General features: G+C 37.1%; 1 protein-coding gene across 2 annotated transcripts in view; it reads left to right on the forward strand.

Annotated features, from left to right (window-relative positions):
* The window catches only part of TNKS (tankyrase), a 210,244-nt gene that overhangs the window by 155,377 nt on the left and 33,323 nt on the right, over positions 1 to 21,544 (forward strand). For both annotated transcript variants that reach the window (XM_045993366.1, XM_045993356.1), the window contains 4 exons: positions 6,619 to 6,790; positions 13,947 to 14,026; positions 18,421 to 18,566; positions 20,615 to 20,780. In XM_045993366.1, the coding sequence (XP_045849322.1) occupies positions 6,619 to 6,790; positions 13,947 to 14,026; positions 18,421 to 18,566; positions 20,615 to 20,780 (564 nt within the window). The remainder of the gene's footprint in view (positions 1 to 6,618; positions 6,791 to 13,946; positions 14,027 to 18,420; positions 18,567 to 20,614; positions 20,781 to 21,544) is intronic.

Below are 21,544 nucleotides of genomic sequence, written 5' to 3' on the forward strand. Positions count from 1 at the left end.
TCATAACACATTAAAGGATTAAAAACCTTTTAAAATGGGGCACCTGGCGGCACCTGGGTGGCTCAGTGGGTTAAAGCCTCTGCCTTCGGCTCAGGTCATAATCCCAGGGTCCTGGGATCCAGCCCCGCATCATGCTCTCTGCTCAGCAGGGAGCCTGCTTCCTCCTCTCTCTCTCTGCCTGCTTCTCTGCCTACTTGTGATCTCCATCTCTCAAATAAATAAAAAAAAATTTTTTAAAGTCTTTAAAATGGGGCACCTGGGTAGCTCAGTCAATTAAGCATCCCACTCTTGGTTTTGGCTCTGGTCATGATCTCAGGGTTGTGGGATGGAGCCCAATGAAGCCCAATTTTGTCAACATTGGCACTTAACTTTTTTTTTTTCCCCTTCACATTTCTAGAGAAAGAAGAATGTATATTTTTTGGTTAGAAAATATTTTAATAGTTGGGTACCTTGATGGCTCAGTCACTTAAGCATCTGACTCTTGATTTAGGCTTAGGTCATGATCTCAGGGTGGTGGGATCAAGCCCTGTGTGAGGCTCCTTGCTCAGAGGGGAGTCTGCTTAAAATTCTCTTTCCCATCCTCTCCCTCCCATGCATGCATGTGTGCTCATGCTCTTTCTCTCAACTAAATCTTCTTTTAAAAAGGAATATTTTAATAGTTTAGTGTTTGCTCAGTATACACATTAGTATGATGAAAATAATACCCTTTATCATCAGAATTTACCAATTTATTGTTCTCATGAACCATTCACTTACCAACCATTTTCAAATACTATTTTGTACAAGGCATTGTACTTGTTATAGTGTTATAAGGCTATATATGAAGTTTGAATTTGATAAGGAGTCTTCTTTTTTTTTTTTTTTTAAAGATTTTATTTATTTATTTGACAGAGAGAGAGATCACAAGTAGGCAGAGAGGCAGGCAGAGAGAGAGGAAGAAGCAGTCTCCCTGCAGAGCAGAGAGCCCGATGCGGGGCTCGATCCCAGGACCCCGAGATCATGACCTGAGCCGAAGGCAGTGGCTTAATCCACTGAGCCACCCAGGCGCCCCCAGGAGTCTTCTTTTAAGAGACTTAAGATCAGTAGTAATAGTCTTATCCAGCACAGTCAACTTGAATAGCTACTGTATACATTGGAAAGCGAGGTATATAAGAGAAATACAGTTGACTGCTATTCAGAGAATAGTTACTTCTAGTGGGAGTAACAGGCTGGGGGAGAGATTAGAGAAATTTCATTTAAAAAAGTAGGATTTCAGCTAGGAATGTTCAAGGATTAGACATACAGAAATTGGCAAAATACAAATAATATATTTTAAATAATGACTCAGGAAGGCAAAGGAGTTAGCAGTTACGATTAGTGAGTCCAGTGGGTACTAAAAGGACAGTATAATGAAAATCTTGAAGAGATGTCTTGGAGCAAGGTCTTGATAGTTTCATTTGGAGAGTTTTGATTTTGCTATCATAATACTTGGAGAGCCACTAGAAAATTTTGAATAGGCAGGTGAAAGATAAATACTTCTAGAAAACTACTGTCTTGTAGAAAGCCAGTTACAGAAATGTAGACTCAGGGTATGGACATCGTATCTGGCATAATGATTTAGTAGTACTCAACAAAATTAGTGTTTTAAGATTTTTGTAGAAAGAGACGGTAGTAAGATGATGTTTCTTACCTTCAAGCTAAGAGGGTTATAATGTGCCTGGGATCAAGCCCCGCATTGGCTCCCGGCTCAGCGGGGAGCCTGCTTCTCCCTCTCCCACTCCCCCAGTATCCCCTCTCTCGGTGTCTCTCTCTCTCTCTCTCTCTGTGTGTGTCAAATAAATAAATAAAATCTTTTAAAAAAAGAATTAAAATTTTATCTCCTTAAAATAAGAATAATAAATTCATGATGGCATATATAAAATCCGTCATTTTTGTTAGGTTAAAAGCACAAAACTTATGGAGAGCAGTGTGTCTGTGTGTGTGTGTGTGTGTGTGTGTGTGTGTGTGTATAGCGGAGGGAGAGAGAGAAAGGGAAACAGGCTCCCTGCTGAGCAGAGAGCCCGCTGCTGGGCCCAGTGCAGGACTTGATCCCAGGACTCTGGGATCCTGACCTGAGCTGAAGGCAGAGGCTTCAACCCACTAAACTACCCAGGCACCCTAATTTGTAAGTTCTTAGAAGAACTTGTGAGTGAGCAATCTCATTTATTTGGTTATCTCAGCTTGAATGACCCTTTTAAGTGCTTAAATATATGCATAATACTAGATTGTATTTTGGGGTTTTTTTTTATTAGAAGCTTAATCCTCACATAATAAAGAATATTTTAAATGTTGGTAAGCCTGTTTTTTGACCGAGTGAAGAATTGTCAGTGTATGTGAGTCAAAATTGCCAAAGCCAAGAGGACAAAAAGACAATGTTGTCATGACTTTCAGGTTGTCATGGGCTTTAGTTGGTCCTTTTGTCCAGTGCTTTCAATTACAGATTTTGTAGATAACATGCTCAAGTCATTTATTTTCCTATATTTCTCCATCAATAGAGTGAATTACTATCAATTCCCAATTATATAAGTTATAGAATGGTGGTAGAGTAATAAATCCAAACTTATGGGAACCATTAAACAATTAGAGTTCCCTATAACTCTCTGGGATCACAGTGAAATATAAAAACATCACCCTTTTTCACTGTGAAACTGAATTAGAGCAGCAATGCAAATCCTGCCAGATGACCCATTTTAAAAATCAGAGAATGGGGATTGACCTGTAGTCCTATAAAATGGTTACTGTTGTACTCTAAAAACAAATTTATCACCTACCTTGGAAGGCACATACATTTTGGACTTTATTGCTTTGAGCCACTTCAGAATACATATGTGAAAGGAAAAAATAGATTGACCACTTTGTAGAGAGCCTTGATTGTATCCTCTGCCTGCTTGATAAAAAAATAAACAAAGGCAGAGCATCAGAGTACTGATAAGGTTAAATATAAGAGGAAGTTAGGGACCTCAATTTTTGTATTCAATTTTGAATCATTTTAAAGATCAGTAATGGCACCAAAGACAGCTGATTTACCATCCAACAATCACTGTTCCCTTTCTTCTTTGCTTCAGAACAGGGATCAGCGAACATGTTCTTGAAAGTCCAGATAGTAAATATTTTCAGCTTTTTGGGTACTTACATAGCCATTTTAAAAGCAGTCATTTAAAAAATATAAAAAATCATTCTTCACTTGCAAGCAGTATAAAATAGTCTCCTGGTTGGAATTAACCCACAGATCATAGCTTGCCAACTCCCTCTTTGGAACTCTTATTTTGTTCAGAGTTGGGAGCTTCATGGAAGCCTGGATTGGGAACAGTTTTGGTAATTTTACTCTCCTTGCTTGTGACTGGTATAGGCATCGTTTGGGGAGGCGTTTTTGGCCCTAGCCATAAGAAGTCAACTGGGAAAGGTTTCTTCTTTTTTTTACAATAGATGTATAAAACATCCTTTTTGGCTTTGGATATGGAGTTGATGGCATCGAGCTGCCACCGTCCTCTTTTGACCGTAGAAGGACAAGCCTGGAGTCCTGAGATTAGGGTATCTGAGAAATTGACATTTGCTTCTTATGAGGACATGCTCCTATGAGGGTTTTCCTCACAAAAACCCTTGTCGAATGTCTGTTTAATATTTTCCCTGACATCCAGTCTTGTTCATTCTCTGAGTTGTACAAAATATCACTACATTGTTCTAGTTTTGTTCTGCGTGTTTCTATGGAATGAGTGCTTCTGTTAAATATTGCTGATCCTTTTCTACGGCTTCTCAGTGTGTCATCTTCGCTGGCTGATGAAGTACTCCATCGATACTCTTTTGTTGCTACGGTAACAATTTAGAGTTTGAGGGGACAATTCTCTCATAATAAAAAATATATACATTTTCTAAAGCAAAGGATTCTATGTTACACTGGTCTGTCTTGTAGTTTATCTGGAAAGTTTGGTTTTCTGAGATACTAGAATCTAATGCCACCTACGGAAATGAGTGGATCCCGTATATACATCAGTAAGGATGAAGACATAAAGCTTCAGTATATGATTAAGGTTTTAACTTCGTAACATTATCAATCAGCTTTATCAAATGGTTGGAATTTTTTTCAACTAGACATAAAAAATTCCTGTTATAAATGAACTCTAACAGCGATTTATGCATTATTCTATTTTTTTTTTTCACTTATTCACATAAGCTGTTCACATAGCTCCAAGCTATGTCCTAGACCTTGTGTTTCTGGGGAGTGGGGAGGACAGAGGGGAAGAATTACATTTAAGATCAAGTCATAATTTCTGCTTTTAAAAAGCTTCCAATTTACATATAGCATCTAGCACCAAGCCTAATATCGGGAAGTGCTTAATAGACCTTAGCTGCATCCCTTCCTTACCAGACTTTTCAGGAGGTTAACAACTTAGTTGTAATTTTGACAGCTGTATACAAGGGTAAGGAGTATGAAACAGAGAATAATAGCTTGGTAGAGAAATGAGAACGTGTCAGTCAGTAGAGCTGCATTCAGCACCACCCCTCCAAAACCGAGACTAAAGAGAAACAAGGAAAGTTAATGGAAATAATATTAGTGAGTGTTGTTTTTTGCCCAAACTCATTCCATTCCACAAGTGCATGCCCCAGAGTGAGTGAGAGACAGAGGGAATCTGCTGTTTCCTGTACTGTGCTCAGTTTCACCAGGCATATGTATCGAGACAACCTCTCCTTCCACATAGTGTGTTTTTAGTGTTTAAAGATACTGTATGACTTTGGGGTTCAGTTGATCTGCTGATACATTGAAGGCAAAACTGGCCAGTGTTGAATTTGCTAAGAAACCTTGTCTCTGTCTCTACCATTACATTGTCAAGGTGTTTGCAAGGATAGTGTTAACCAAAGGCAGATTTTACCTTTTGCAGTGACTTTAGAAACTAACACCTTCATAAAACGGGGTTCCAGTGTAATCTGATAAAGCTGCAGCACAGCAAGCCTATCAAATTGTGATGAAAAAATAGAGTAGAAGGGAAGATAGTATAAAAGTAAATTACAGATGGGCTTAAATGACAAGCTGAGGAGTTCATGTTTATTTGAAGGCACTGAAGAGTCACTGAGTTTGAGCTGAAAAAATAACTTAGTGATATCTATATTTTGAAGTAGTAGTTGTCAGACCACGTTCCCATGACTTAGCAAATTGTACTGAGGATTTCGGTAACTATAATTAAATAATTTAGTGGGTTTCTTACCAAATTTCCAAGAAAATGTTAATGATTGGAATGTTCCCTATTTTAAGTTTTTCTCTTGTGGCGAGGTAACAAAGAAATAGAAAGTCACGAAGTTTAGTTTGGTAGCCTGTGTTTTCCATCAATACGTGCTTATGGCTGTGCTTTTATGTTGCTTATGTATAAACAGTCACTTTTCTGCTGGCAAATGAGACCTCTAATTACACATATCAGTATGTCATGACAAATTTTGTGAAACACCATTAAGAATTTAGATGAACCCTTGCTTGAACAAGTGTGACAGCCTTAGTTAAAATGATGAAAGACTGAGACATGGAGATCAGTCGTCTTAAATCTTTTCTTTCCTTAATCTTGTATTGGGTGGGTATGCACAAATATGCTGGAATAATCTGCTAGCATATATTTGAGAATTTACTATATGCCCTGAAGAGGAGCCTTCTAGAAAACTCAGAAAACCTATATATACAAAAACCTATAGGACAATCCATAATCTCAATAGCCATAACAAAAATTGGCCCCATGTTAAAATGTGTAAGATGGCACTACTTGATATAGGTATTCAGAAAGGCAGTAATCCCAAGCTTCAAGTAATCATGACTTTTTAAGAAAGCTCAGACTTGCACTGGATTTCATAATCCAGAAAGGCAGAAAGAAGGGCTTCTCTGAAAGAATCAGCGTGTGCAATGAACATGGACTTTGGTCGGATTGGAATAGAAGGTACTTACAGGGGCATCCTGGAAAACAGGTTTGATCAAATTATGAAGCTGATCCCAAAGTTGAATGTTATCTTAAAACCAGCTGAATTATTCTTCCTTTATAACTTCAAAGTTTTAAAAATGGAACATTTGAAAATTTAAGTCTTTTAGGGGCAGGTTAAATGTGTTAGTAATTCAGGCACTAGTAATTCAGTTTAGTAACGAGGGTATTCTATTAAAATTATTTACTAAAATTAGAAAAGAAATGTAATTAACTACTTTGATTGTCTTTGCTTACATATTCTGTCGTCTTCATGTTACAGGAGCAAGTTTGGTAAAACCCATTCATCCAGAAGTATTTCATGTACATCTTGGATGTGGCAGGCAGTGAACATGGGAGTTGCAGCCCTCAGAGACCTTGCATTCTAGTTGTTGAGGGGAGTGGAGGGACTGGAAGATGGACAGGAAGACAGTCATTCAGGGCAGGGATGAGTATGTTGTAATTTTCAATAAGACAGTCAGAGAAGGATAACTAGGAAACTGGTATTTTTTCAGAAGCAGTCACCGAAAAGTTAATAGTAAATAATCTGTGGCATTTTTCAGAATGCTTTTGGCAGTTTTATTTTTCTCATAAGAATTTATTTGCTAGGGTGTAAAATGGAACAAGTAGGTACTCAATTCTCTGTTCCCACCCAATGGTTTTACAGATGAACGCACTGGACACCCTTGGTCAAACTGCTTTGCATCGAGCTGCCCTCGCAGGTCACCTGCAGACCTGCCGCCTCCTGCTGACTTACGGCTCTGATCCTTCCATCATCTCCTTACAAGGCTTTACAGCTGCGCAGATGGGCAACGAAGCCGTGCAGCAGATTCTAAGTGGTGAGTTTAAATAAATAAGTGGTACATTCTGGGCTTCCCGCTTCATGGCTGCTGCTGATAGAAACAGACCAATTCTGCACCACTTGTTTTAAGTAGTTCTTCGGAATACTTTCTTTGCCTGAATATTTTTCATACCTTTCCTTGCTGGCAGTTTAGCCTGAGGCCCTTCCTATCAGCCTTTTTGGTGGAGTGAGGTAGGTGTCAGGAGAACAGGAGAAGGAGGCATATACTCTTTTTTTTTTTTTTTAGTTTTAAATTGAAAACCTGACTCATGGGTGTTATGATCAAAGGTGACTTAAAGCTCCTATAAATGGTGTGGAATTATGCAGCTCTAAAATCTGTCAAATAGAGAAAATAAGAAATCATTCATCTGGTAATGATCTTCAATTAATTGTTCTTACATATGGGATAGTCTGACCGGCTTTTTTGTATTTCTTAACTTCATTTCGCCGTTAGGAAATTATCTTGTTTTTCCTAGCTTAAATACAATTATAAAATCTTATTGAATACTAGTGCCTCCCTAGTGCAGCATTTGATATTTTATCTACTTAATGTATTGAGGGAGATTGAACATAGAACTGATATGAAAGTTGACTAGTTTCCTGAGCCCCCAAATGAGAGGAAATGGCACCATCTAGCTCTTGAAAAATGGTGAGCTGGATAGAAAATTAATTTGGCATAACTAACTGTTGTTTCCCATCCCTTTTATTTTGTCTGTGGGTTACATCTGCTCTAGAATGACATAACAGAAGAGTAAAATGGAGAAGGAAGGCTACAGACTAGGAATCTGAAGTCCTAGTTACTTTCTTCTGCCTATAACCCAGGATTTCTTTGCTCCATCAGACACAGTGCCTTGTCATAATGAGTATTTTATAATATCCCCTTTTCCTATTCAGAAATGAAATGTATAGATAATGTGACCTAACTGTACAGATACCTTCCAAAAACCCCAAATTAAATACCCTAACTATAATATAAAGCGAAAATGACAGTACGTTAACATAAAATAATTTATAATTATTGTAATAGTAAAAGCTTGGATAAAACAACACTAGAAGACAAAAATGAGCCCCACAAATTTCTTAAGAGCCCCGTAAAAGTATAGCACAGCTGAGAATCTCAACTATATTCTGAAATAGGGAACTTTCTAGGCTTGTAGAAGCTCATATATGTATTGTTAGAGCTGAATCAGAATATCTGTGCCACATTTTAAAAGCTTTTAATTGGGATTTACTTTCCTCATGCCAGCTCATTCGTAGATAGTATCATTCTTTTTTTTTTTTTTTTTTTGGTATCATTCTTCTTTAGTCTTAGATGGTGATCTAGAGACATTTGAAGTAAGCCCTGTCTAGAACACCTTTACATCAAAACTGAAAAGATCTAGAGGAATGAAATTTCCTACTATAGGATCGGAAGCTTAAAGTATGAAAAACATGATTTCATTTAACTTCCTGTTCCAGTGGAGCAATAGAACATTTACTTAAAGAAGAGATTTACCATGCTTTGATTAGGAACTCTTTCAGCCTTCTCAGTAAATTCTAATATAATTTCTAAAAAGTGTGATTTTTATTAAAACATTCTAAATTTTTTTTACGCTTTTACCAAGAACCATTTAGCGTTGGATTTTAAGTTACATTTTATAAGTTGTAACCATAAATCGGGCAAACAGCTATCACATCAAAATTTCTAACAATGTTATGCATAATTTTAGAGATAATTGACAAAATGGAGAAGAAAGGATTGAATAAATCAAGCAGATTAGATCCATTAATGCTTTTTAAATGTCTTCTAAGTCAATGTAATTAGAATATATGACTTCTGGTATAAGATAAAATTAAATACTGAATCACAAATGAAATATTTTATTCAATTATTTTGGTAATTCTTCTTAAAAGTTTGTTTGGAATATAAAACATTATACAGGTAATTAAGTGTGTAACATAGGATATGCCAGAACTTTTGGATTTAATTCTTAATATTCTTTATTGATCTGGAAAAATAGTACAAATAGTAGAACTGTATAATAAAATCTTGCCCTTAGAAAGGTTTTGAAAATAGGAATTGTTTTTTTGTTTGGAAAAAGATAGAATTTTTTAAACTAATATTTCTGTGAGAAATTTGAGTATCTATCGTCTGTGGACCATGTACTAGCTGAACTTTTCTGATTTTACCTACATTGACTTATCCATCCCAGGTTATATGTGTAATGACTCCCAAAAGAATGCAGCAGTCATTTTCAGGCTGGGAGTTGTATCCCAATAGTGATCTGTAAAATCAATTTAGTGGGTTGTAACCAACATTATAAAAAATAGAACAGAGTAGAAAATATCAGAGTTCAATTTTTGAAATGTCAACGTAACTTCTGTCTTTCTAAAGTAAAATATAGCCATGAAGAGATTTAATTATGACACAGAATTAGGATAAGTATGGGTTTACACAACTTTTTTTTACATTTGTATGTGTATACACACATACAGATATATTAATATCAGAACATTTGATTTTATGTGTTTATATATACATGTGTGTGTATTCACTTTGTGTATTGAGTCCCAACATAAAGTACGTTAGGTTGGACATACGAAGTAGCCATTTCTGTAGGAAAGACACAACCAAATACTGGGAATTGAATGTGGTTTAACCTACTGTGTTTTATTGTGGGTCATGGACAAAAAGGTCTGGCAACATTTAAATAGCCTTAGCTCTCTTACATCAAAATAATAAACATTTTGTTTTCTTAGGGAAAAAAAAAAAAAAGAATGCAGCAGTCATATAGGTTGTATACTAAGTTACTGGTGTTCTGTTCCGGGTAACGTTTTTTTGTTTTTGGTTTTGGTTTTTTTGTTGTTTTTTTTTTAAAGATTTTATCTATTTATTTGACAGAGGGAGAAATCACAAGCAGGCAGAGAGGCAGGCAGAGAGAGGAAGAAGCAGGCTCCCTGCTGAGCAGAGAGCCCGATGCAGGGCTCGATCCCAGGGTCGAAGGCAGAGGCTTTAACCCACTGAGCCACCCAGGTGCCCCCCGGGTAACGTTTTAAAGATGCATTTAAATATACCTGTTGATACCAGGTTTAAGGCCCACTTTTAAAGACCTGTGCTTCCTGCTCCCAGGTCAGTAGTTGCAAATAGTTTACATTAATGGAGTTTGAATTATAAACTCTTGGCAGTATTCACATCAAAATTAACATCAGATAGCAGCTTTTATAAACCAGCATTTTAAAAGATCCTTTCAGAAGATTTGACCTTTTTCTCTAGACATGCTTTCTCTATACCTGCTCTGTCCACATGATTAGTGGCTACTATATTAACAGATAAAGACTATTTCCAGCATCACAGACAGTTCTTTTTATTTTTTAATTTTTTATTTATTTCTTATTTTTTTATAAACATATAATGTATTTTTATCCCCAGGGGTACAGGTCTGTGAATCGCCAGGTTTACACACTTCACAGCACTCACCATAGCACATACGCTCCCCAATGTCCATAACCCCACTCCCCCTCTCCCAACCCCCTCACCCCCCAGCAAGTTTGTTTTGTGAGATTAAGAGTCATTTATGGTTTGTCTCCCTCCCAATCCCATCTTGTTTCATTTATTCTTCTCCTATCCTCTTAACCCCCCATGTTGCATCTCCACGTCCTCCTATCAGGGAGATCATATGATAGTTGTCTTTCTCCGATTGACTTATTTCACTAAGCATGATACCCTCTAGTTCCATCCACGTCGTCGCAAATGGCAAGATTTCATTTCTTTTGATGGCTGCATAGTATTCCATTGTGTATATATACCACATCTTCTTTATCCATTCATTTGTTGATGGACATCTAGGTTCTTTCCATAGTTTGGCTATTGTAGACATTGCTGCTATAAACATTCGGGTGCACGTGCCCCTTCGGATCACTACGTTTGTATCTTTAGAGTAAATACCCAGTAATGCAATTGCTGGGTCATAGGGTAGTTCTATTTTCAACATTGTGAGGAACCTCCATGCTGTTTTCCAGAGTGGTTGCACAAGCTTGCATTCCCACTCCCCTTTCAGACCCTTAGACAGTTCTTTTAAACAACAATTTTAGGCTTGACCTTGACATGAAATAATTCTGACTATATATTCCAATATGGTTATCCCATTATTTTTACCTAATCATTTATAGAGGTAAGGATTTGTAATAGCCAAAATAAACACTGAAATCCCTATTTACATTTACACATTGAAATAAGCCAGTACGGCCTATTGCCAGTCCAATAAACAGCCAGTCTTAGGGGGTTAAAAATAACAATAATAAAATACTGCTTTACAAAAATAACAACTGCCTTCCAGCCTTTGAAACTTTAGGTTTGGGGCCCCTTTTCTTCCCTTCCCTTCCCTTTCTTTTCCTTTCCTTTTCCCTTTCCCATTCCTTCCCATCCCTTTCCCTCGCTTTCTCTCCCCTCCCCTCCCCTCTCCTTTATCTTTTCCTTCCTCGTCTCCTTTTTCCTTTCCTTTCTCCTTTCCTTATTCTGGTGAGCCAGAACAGAATAGGAGAAAAAATTAGAAGCTCATCTTTAACCATTGACTCGAGGTAAAATCTTTTAATTTCATATGCTATAAAAGCCAATGTGCTTATAAAAGAACTTATGAGGTTAAAACATTCTGAATTGTTTTCTTACAGTTTTTACTAATATAGTACTTTTCTTACACTTTTTACTAATGTAGTACTTTGCATATCAGCCACTCTTCTTTTACTTATGTTCCCTTTCAACTTCATTTTTATGTCCTTCTTTTAATTTTGTATCTCTTTGTACAAAGTTCCTGGGGTGTATATATATCCTTTCAGCTAATACTTTGTTCACATTGTTTCTAAAAATGAATCTGTTCTAAGACTGTTCAGTATTTATAATGGATGCAAAACTCTATAATTTGTATAGTAATTAATCGATATCTTTAAATAACTACTTCCGACTCTTTGACTAGGAGTAAGGATTTCTCCATAGTTCTCAGAAGCATTCTTGTACTTGCATAAAAATTTTGCTTGATTTTAAAATTATACCATTTGCAAGTAGTCTGCATCAAGACCAGTGTGCCAATTTCAAATAGTTCATAGAATTAAAACATTTAGCCTTATTAATTGTATCCCTCAGATGCTAGAATCTGAAAATATCCAAAGGTCTAACTCCATATACATAAACAATTATCATTTTATTTTGTTGAAATGATAAACTAAAAGTATTACCTATAGATACCCAAAGGATGTTTCAGTGTATTTTCCCAACTTCCAGAATCACTGTCACAGAGACGTAATATACACACAGACTTTCTCACCCATAAATGCAGCGGTGGCCTGCACAGCGAGAATGGAGGCAAATAAGACCAGAAAGAACAGGATAAAGGCAGCCAAAGAGCAGTGATGGGCCAAACACACTGACCCCAATACAGAATAGCATGGAAGTCAGTTCAGCAAATGCTTTCTGAATGTTCTCTGTGAAAAGGAACATGAAGACGAGCAAGACCTGATTTCTTTCCTTCACAGTTCCACAAACTAACAAATAATGAACTCTCTTCTGAAGAAAAATATTTATTGATGTTTCAAAAAGATACTTCATCATATGAAATACTCTCTCCTCGCTTTAATCTTAGCATTTTATCTGCTACATATTATCATGACTAAGTAAGCACAGTTTCTATTTTATGGAGGAGTTTTCATAATCAGTTCTGTAAGAACCACTCTTCTGAATGAAGCACTTTAGACTAGAAAGAGCCAAAGTATTTCTTCTGAAATCTAAAACCTTTTCATAGCATCGCTTGATCTTCCCATGTAGACCGTGGACTCAAGAAAGGTGTCTTTGATCATAAGATAATGTAGTCTTAAATCCAAAGAGGATTTAAGGGAAACCAACACTTAGTTTATAGGAGCAAAAGCTAATCTATTAAATGATTTGTCCATTGTCACCAGTACTAGTCAAAATCCAAGTCTCCTGGACTTCGGGTTACATGAATGTGCATTATAAAGGCCACCCATAACGTCCACAAACGTATTTTGAGTGGCGTATGTTGCTTCCTTTGAGAATTTTTTTTTTAAGATTTTTATTTATTTATTTGACAGAGAAAGATCACAAGTAGGCAGAGAGGCAGAGAGAGAGAGAAAAGAGGAAGCAGGCTCCCTGCCGAGCAGAGAGCCCGATGCGGGACTCGATCCCAGGACTCTGAGATCATGACCTGAGCCGAAAGCAGAGGCTTTAACCCACTGAGCCACCCAGGCGCCCCTCCTTTGAGAATTTTTTTTTTCAATTTTTAAGATTTTATTTATTTGAGAGAGAGAGAGACATAGAGAGAGCACAAGCAGGGGTAGTGGGAGAGGGAGAAGCAGGCCTCCCGTCAAGCAGAGAGCCCAATGTGGGGCTCGATCCCAGGACCCTAGGATCATGACCTGAGCCAGAGGCAGACGCTTAGCAATTTGAGCCAATGTATAATGAATTTTTGGTTTATATTACATTAATCAAAACACTTCATTTGTTAGCCTTATACTTCTAGATCAAGCAGCCTAATCTGATTATAGTCTGTTTATAGCATTTGTGTCACACCTCCCAATTGTACAGACATTTTTAACTGCATTTCCCTGAAGCCATTCAATAAATGTGAATTAAACAAATTTCTGTATTTAGTAGGCCCTTTGTACAGTGATTATATTTTCTGAGACCACTGATTTGGGGAGTAGTCCTTCCATTTATATTGAGGAAGTGGAGAACAAAAAGAAAAAAGCTAAACAGTTAAGTCCTGAAAGTTGAATGCCTTCCCTCGATTTACACAACAAAATCTATGGCAAAGCTTTGCTACCGCATTTGTAAGACCAAAGTAGCATGAAGATGTTTTTGATATTGTGCTCCTATGTTTCTTTATTCCCTTTTGCCAAGTGTTGGCCAGAAAATTTGAAGACTAGAATAGTAGGGATGGAGACGGATTTGTGTGTCTTCGAATTTCTTTAAATGTAGCTTAGGACGAGATAGATACGAATTGAAAAATAAGGCACTTTTTTCTTATCTGAAAACAAAAATCCATAGCTTAGATCTCAGGAATTTCTGACCCCTTAATCTCTCTCTCCGTTCACCAAATAATTTTCCCTTCTTAATTCTGTGATTCCTTAAAAACCAATAGGAGTAACCTTTGCTTTCTTTTATTCAGAAAGTACACCTATACGCACTTCTGATGTTGACTATCGACTCCTAGAGGCATCTAAAGCTGGAGACTTGGAAACTGTGAAGGTAAATCAGTGCTTTTAGAATCTTGGGTAGCGCCATTGAAACTTCGCTAACCAATTCATTTTAAGCTCCTAAGTGAAACTATTCAAATCCAAATAATAAAAGAGATGAGCAAAGTAGATCCATAAACAAGAAAGCTCTTTAACCAGGAAGGATTTTCTAGTATGTGCTTTATTATATCCATTAAACTACTTTAGCTACTTTCCTTCTGGTTCTGTGAAAGCTCTTTTGTTTCCACTGATATTAATGAAAGTGTTATTTGTAGCCACATTCATAAATGTCTAAGCTAGTTCAAGCCCTAGTAATATATTACACAATAAAGTTTGAAACAATATTTCTTCAACTTTTTTCTAAGAGATTCTCACTGTTGCTCTAGGAAATTGTTCTTATGATCCTGCATCCATTTGGAATTAAATACAGAAGATGGATTTTCTTCCTTTTTTTCTATTTAAGAAAAAAAATTCTTTTTCTTTCTTTCTTTTTATTTTTTTGAGAGAGAGAGTAAGAGAAAATGAGAGGAAGAGCACAATCAAGGTGAGGGGCAGCAGGCAAAGCAGATTCTCCACTGAGCAGGGAGCCTGATGTGGGGCTTGATCCCGGGACTCCAGGGTCATGACCCAAGCTGAAGGCAGATGCTTAACGAACTGAGCAGGTGCTCCTAGATTTTCTTTTCTATGTAACTCTGCTTGCCAGGAAAATTTTAACAGCCTTTATTTGTGGTATAAAACATGAAATTATATACATTAACATTAAATTATAGATGTAATTTTTTTCAAATATAAAATGATATTCTGATACTAAATATCCTTTTTAAGAATAGATACTTCCTGTCTGTAATCACTTATGTAGGGATGAAGATAGGGATGAAGATAGGAAGAGATAGGGGTTTTATTCTTATTTAAGCACTGGTCTTACAGTTTGTCTGTCTGTCTGTCTTTTTTTTTTTTTTTTAAAGATTTTATTTATTTATTTGACAGAGAGAGATCACAAGTAGACAGAGAGGCAGGCAGAGAGAGAGGGGAAAGCAGGCTCCCCGCCGAGCAGAGAGGCCGATGCAGGACTCGATCCCAGGACCCCGAGACCATGACCCGAGCCGAAGGCAGCGGCCCAACCCACTTAAAGAAAGGCCAAGTGTGGGCCAGAAAATTTGAAGACTAGAATAGTAGGGATGGAGAAGGATTTGTGTGTCTTCGAATTTATTTATTTATTTATTTTTAAAGATTTTATTTAGTTATTTGACAGACGGAAATCACAGGTAGGCAGAGCAGCAGGCAGAGAGAGAGGAAGGGAAGCAGGCTCCCTGCTGAGCAGAGAGCCCAATGTGGAGCACCATCCCAGGACCCTGGAATCCTGACCTGAGCTGAAGGCAGAGGCTTTAACCCACTGAGCCACTCATGTGCCCCTCGAATTTATTTAAATGTAGCTTAGGATGAGATAGATATGAATTGAAACAAGAAGGTACTTTTTTCTTATCTGAAAACAAAGAAAAATCCATAGCTTAGATCTTATCCCTTAATCTCTCTTTCCATTCACCAAATAATTTTCCCTTATTGGTCTTCCGCTCAGTGGGATGTCTGCTTATCCCTCTGCCTCTGCCCTTCCCCCTGTTCAGAGTCTTTCTCTCTCAAATAAATAAAATCTTAAAAGAAAAAAAAGAAGAAAAGAAAATATAGTAAACTCTTTCAAACTGTGTTACTTAGAAATTTTTTTTTTTGTTTCAGCATGTGGCCACTTCTAACATCTCTTCCATCTTACAAGAACATCTAAGTTATTTATTTTTTTTAAGATTTTATTTATTTATTTGACAGAGAGAGAGATCACAAGTAGATATAGAGGCAGGCAGAGAGAGAGAGAGAGGGAAACAGGCTCCCTGCTGAGCAGAGAGCCCGATGCGGGACTAGAGCCCGATGCGGGACTCGATCGCAGGACCCCGAGATCATGACCTGAGCCGAAGGCAGTGGCTTAACCCACTGAGCCACCCAGGCGCCCCATGAACATCTAAGTTATTTAAAGAAAAACAGTAACCTTCAGTTGTAATAGCCACTGGGGAGAAATTTTAAAGTTCTCTTAGAAGATCTAAAACTATATGCTTTTTTCCTTAATTAAAATTATATATACTTTTTGTCATTTGAAATATATGCTAATAAAAGAAAATCTTTAAATATAAAAGTGATCAGGACTCCTTTTCTACATCGTGGCACGATAATCTCACCAGCCTTGCTACATGTACCCATGATCATTAAATTAATAGTTTAGTATTTTCTTAATTTGTAGTTTTTAATTCCATGTGTTTTGTATGTACCGATAGGCAAATCTCTAACTTCCAGATTTCCTAAAAAAGCATTTGTGTCACACCTCCCAGTTGTACAGTCAGCCTTCACAATAGAGGCCGACTATATTTTTATGAGTGGAATGGAAGTGGCAGAAGAAAAGCAAAGCACAAATTAAGTGAGAATTAAGCATGGTAATTTCCTTCCCTAGAGGCTTCAGAGAGTATTAAATTATTAGGAATTAGAAGAAAAGGCTGTTTGCTGAGTAAAGTATTTGAAATTATGAAAATCAGGTAGGAAGAATGTAAATTTGCTTTGGCATTCAAAAGGAAATTGAAATCGAACAGGGAATAAAGAACTTCCAAATACTAGAAAGTGAATGTTTCATAAGCAGAATGGACTTTTTATTTTTGTAACCTGGCAAAATGAGTTGTGTGTCATTCCATGCCACATCCCTGTTTTGCTGATATTCTCTGCGGGGCGGGGGGAATAAAAAAGGTTAGACTATAAGAGCCTGAAGAAAACCCAGCGGCAGCAAGAAGCAGCTTCAATCATATAAGCCACCAGTAGAAGGTGTTTACTAACAGTTTTTGTGCTCTTTAGTTTTATGTATTAATTTACTCACATCTATTTCATTTTGGTTTTTGATTCTATAATTTACGTATTAAGGTATCCACAGACTCACTTGTCACGAAAGGGTAAGACATTTGACCTGGCCAGATGACAGTGGCTCTTGAGATTCTAGAGTCAGGGCTTTTCCTCGTAGAGCTGGTGAGACTGTAGGCTCTCCCTACGGCCCAGCTCTCCTTCCGTGTCCTGTATGCACTGTACCACCTGCCGAGTCCTGCTCTTACCCTACCGATGGGAAAGCCCCGACTCAGGAAGTCGGTAGAAACAGGTGCCTCCCAGGCTCTTGGTTTTCATATAATAATAGCTCATTACAGTGGCAAGAGTGACAGCAAAATTGTCAGACTCCTGGAAAGCCCAGCCATCCTACCTTGTAGGCGAGAAAATGTCACTGTTTTCTCTGGGTTTTTTGACTGTTCTTTCCATTACCTTTCTTTGCATCACTTCCCTGAATGAGGGCAATTAGGAAAGTAAGCAAGTATGTAGCAGAAAGATCAAAAGATTATGAATAGGGAAAACCAAGTTTGAGCTTTTATTGTACCGTTTACCTTACCAACTCTGTGAAAGGACAGGCTGCTTAGCCCTCTCTGAGCATTGGTCTATTTTTTCTGTAAGATGGAGATAATGATCAACTTCACAGAAAGATAATAGTTCTCTCGCTGAAAGAATATGAGATTCTTTATAAATTGTGAATTGTTATTGATGTATTATTAAAATTCATCCGTCACTGCCAGTGGTGCAACCCGCCAGTCCTTACTTTGCTTCCCGCTGCTCTGTAAGCAGACAGAATCGAGCTTGTGCTGAAACACTCGCATTCACAAGGAGAGGAAAGAAGAAAAACGAGAGCATGATTGGAATCAGTTTGACTCGTAGCGGTCGACAAACATCTCTCAGAGATCAGGGGAAGCACTGATGACCACATGGCTTTGCTGGAAGCGGGTCAGGGGACCGAGTGGGTGCCCCAGGCAGAATTAATGTGATTTTTCTGGCGGCTTTTTGCTTGCCACATCAGTGGAGACGAGAGCTCTGGGTAGTTCTGCAGTCAGCCAGGGTCAGTCCTCCTCGAGTGAAGCATGGCAGACAGCGTGCTGGTACGGGCAGACGCGCTGGGCAGACAGTCTCGGGGAGGAGAGCCTTATGAAGATGAAAGACGAAGGCATCATTGGCCATGGAGAGTCTTGTTTTATTATGGGTTTTTCTTTTTGATGAGGATTTTGGCCAGGAAATGTTAAAAAAAAAAAAAAAAGATGAAATTGCTCTGTAAGCCGTAAAAATATTTGTAGACACTGTGAAGCCAAGCAGAGTGCTGATTTTTAAACATCACTTGCATTATCTAATTTCTAGAAATAAATATTCATTAGGAAATGACAGCTTATCCAAGATGCCTGCAGTATTTTAGAGCAAAATACGTGGGAATAAATATTAATGTTCTTTTTGTGTGTGTGTGTTTGTGTGTGTGTGTGTGTGTGTGTGTGTGTGTGTGTGTGTATGTCATTAAAGCAACTTTGCAGCCCTCAGAATGTGAACTGCAGAGATCTGGAGGGCCGGCATTCTACCCCTTTACACTTCGCGGCAGGCTACAATCGCGTGTCTGTCGTGGAGTACCTTCTACACCACGGTGCCGATGTCCACGCCAAAGACAAAGGGTATGTGTTAGAATTTAGTGTTTGGGACTTGCGAATTTTTTAAAAATATTTTTTGAAGTCCTAGATTTTTTTTTTCACTCTTAAAAAAGTAATACATGTTTTTTAAAATTTAAGGCATCTAATAGAAATGTACAGTATAGCAAATGAAAATCCCTATCACCCCACCTTCTGAAGATTATGTGAACACTTCGTGATAATCCTTCAGATTTTTCTAAAAGTATAAATCAGTTCAGATGCTCTTGTGGTGGCGGTGCTTGTTTTTAACTTAAATGGTCATGCCATTCCACACAGCCTACTCTGCAATTTGCTTTCTTACCCGGGAGTGTATCTCGAATGCCTTTCTGTATCAGTACTTAATTGTTCATCTCATCTTTTTAATTCCCGTGATAGTATTTTACTGCATTGCATGAATGTGTTTATACAGTTTGTACTTTGTTGTTTGTCCTTTTTTCTTTTTTGCTATTAAAAATGAATGATCTCTTCCCAAAAGAAGCCATCCATCCCAAAGTCATTGGTATTAATAGACGTATAATTTTATTTTCACTAATTCAGATATTCTATACTTTTTATATTAGTTTACTAAATTATTTTAATTTATCTAGACAGAGTTTAAAGCAGTCACAGCAGCTGTTTAAAAATGCAAGAAGGAAGTTTTAACTGAAATGAGCTTCCATATTCTAAGTTAATTTCATATCATCTCAAAATAGAAATAAGCAAGCACTTTTCTGTGCAATTACATATCAGAGTACGGTGGAATTAAACCGTACAATTTAGACTTCAGTTAACCATTACAGATTTATTTATCTTTTAAAACGGGCACATCACACTTGAATATTCAGTAATAATAGCACCAGCTCTTTCCAAGTGTTGTAGCACTCTGGAGAGCAACCCGTAGTTGTTTCCATTGCCCATTTTATTTTTTTTTTTAAGATTTTATTTATGTATTTATTTGTTTGCTTATCAGAGAGAGAGAGAGCAAGAGAGAGAGAGGAGGCAGAGTGGCAGACAGAAGTGAAGAGAGAAACAGGCTCCCCGCTGAGCAAGGAGCCCGATGCAGGACTCGATTCCAGGGCCCTGGGATCATGACCTGAGCCGAAGGCAGTGACCCAACCGACTGAGCCACCCAGACATCCCTCCATTGCCCATTTTAGTTAGGACTTAGTATTTTTGGTCTCAAAGCATTTAAAAAAAAAAAACAAAACTGATCTCTAAGTAAAAAGGCCTTTATACCTTTTTTGTCATGTTTTAAGTACAACTTAAGCTTATACTTTTGATTCACTCTTTTTTTCATAGGAATCTCTTTCTATCTTTTTCAAATGCCACCTGCCTTCCAACCAGAGCTCAGAGTTATCTCAAACTAGTTTACTCATAAGTTGAGGCAGTTAGATTTTTCTCATCGGGCTGGAGTTTATGGTTGGTGTCACTGTTTCCCTTAATGAATACTGAAGTTTCTGTATCACTTGGCTTTTTGAGTTTTCACTGTATGACACTTAAATATTTAAATCTATGCATAGAAACCACTACTGAATTATTAGGAATTAAGAAATAAAATTAAAAGACAAAAGGTAAAACTTGCCTAAATAAACTAGTTAAATTGCATTGTATATTTTATAAGCATGCAGTTTCCATTAGGAAAACCCAAATGGAAGAAAAGCCGAGTTGATTAAAAGCCAATTACTGATTAGATTATTCCTGAAATCACTTTGTAGTGTTGCTCTTAATATCAATGAAACCTGAATTTAAAGTATTGTGATGGAGCTTTTCTGTGGGTGTATCTGTATGTGTTTTAAGCCTAGGATGGCTGTGAAATTTCTATCCATCACCAAGAAACTAGGGAAAATCCTTATATTGAAAGGGATGTGTTTGAAATTGTTAGTCCTTATTTGGGAATGGATGACTATATCTTCAAGACCAGAGGAGAATTCCTTTTTTTGAAGTGAGTGTTCAGTATAGTCACTGCTGTAGAAGAATTATGTTATTTTTATTATAAGTATCATTTTAACACAAAGATCTGTTATATGTCTTTAAAATAATTTTCTTTTGTTTAGTGGCTTGGTGCCCCTACATAATGCTTGTTCATATGGACACTATGAGGTAGCTGAGCTTTTAGTAAGGCATGGGGCTTCTGTCAATGTGGCGGACTTATGGAAATTTACCCCTCTGCATGAAGCAGCAGCTAAAGGAAAATATGAAATCTGCAAGCTCCTTTTAAAAGTATGTAATTTTAAAAATTATAAAATATAAAGTCATTCTGTTTATTTTTTGGTTAGCATGTAAAATTACATCACAGTAAATTATTAAGTATTAGAAGTGCGATAAAGACTGCTTCCATTTTCTATTTTAGGGGGATATTTAAGTGTGGTATGATACTTACATAGCTTTGAGTAGTGTCTGAAGTGCCTTTCTGAGCTGATTTGATTAAGTGCAGTTCATCACAGTTCATCAGGGTAGGTTTGGAAAGAGTTGCATTAGTTTGCACTGCTTATCCAGTACTTAAGGTACTAATGTGAGAAAACATTGTACTAGGGGAAACAAGAGTTTTAATCAACACTGATTTTTTTCTTAGCAGCTATTTTATTATTAACAATCTCATTGCTTATTATTAAACATAAATCTTACAAGAACTTTAATATTAGATTGGTATTAAAATATAAAATAATCTTTAGAGAAAATTATGCATATAAATTTGGGGGATATAAATGAAATAGTAGAAACTGGTAGTTTTATTAAACTAACTTAATGTGTTTTTTAAATTAAAAGATGTGAAAAATAATCAAACATTGTTTTTTGTCTTTTTTTTTTTAACTAGAGAAAAACTTCTGCGGGTTAAACTTAAATAGAATTCTTGTCCCACCACTTTTATGGTATCAGATATGGCCTCCCCACCCCCACCCACCCCAAATGCATACAAAATAGATATCTTTCCTTGGGTGAGTGAAGATGAAGTTAAAAATAAACCTTAGAAAAGATACTGTAGA

Source organism: Meles meles, chromosome 2 (genome assembly GCF_922984935.1).
Source record: "Meles meles chromosome 2, mMelMel3.1 paternal haplotype, whole genome shotgun sequence".
Taxonomy (NCBI): Eukaryota; Metazoa; Chordata; class Mammalia; order Carnivora; family Mustelidae; genus Meles; species Meles meles.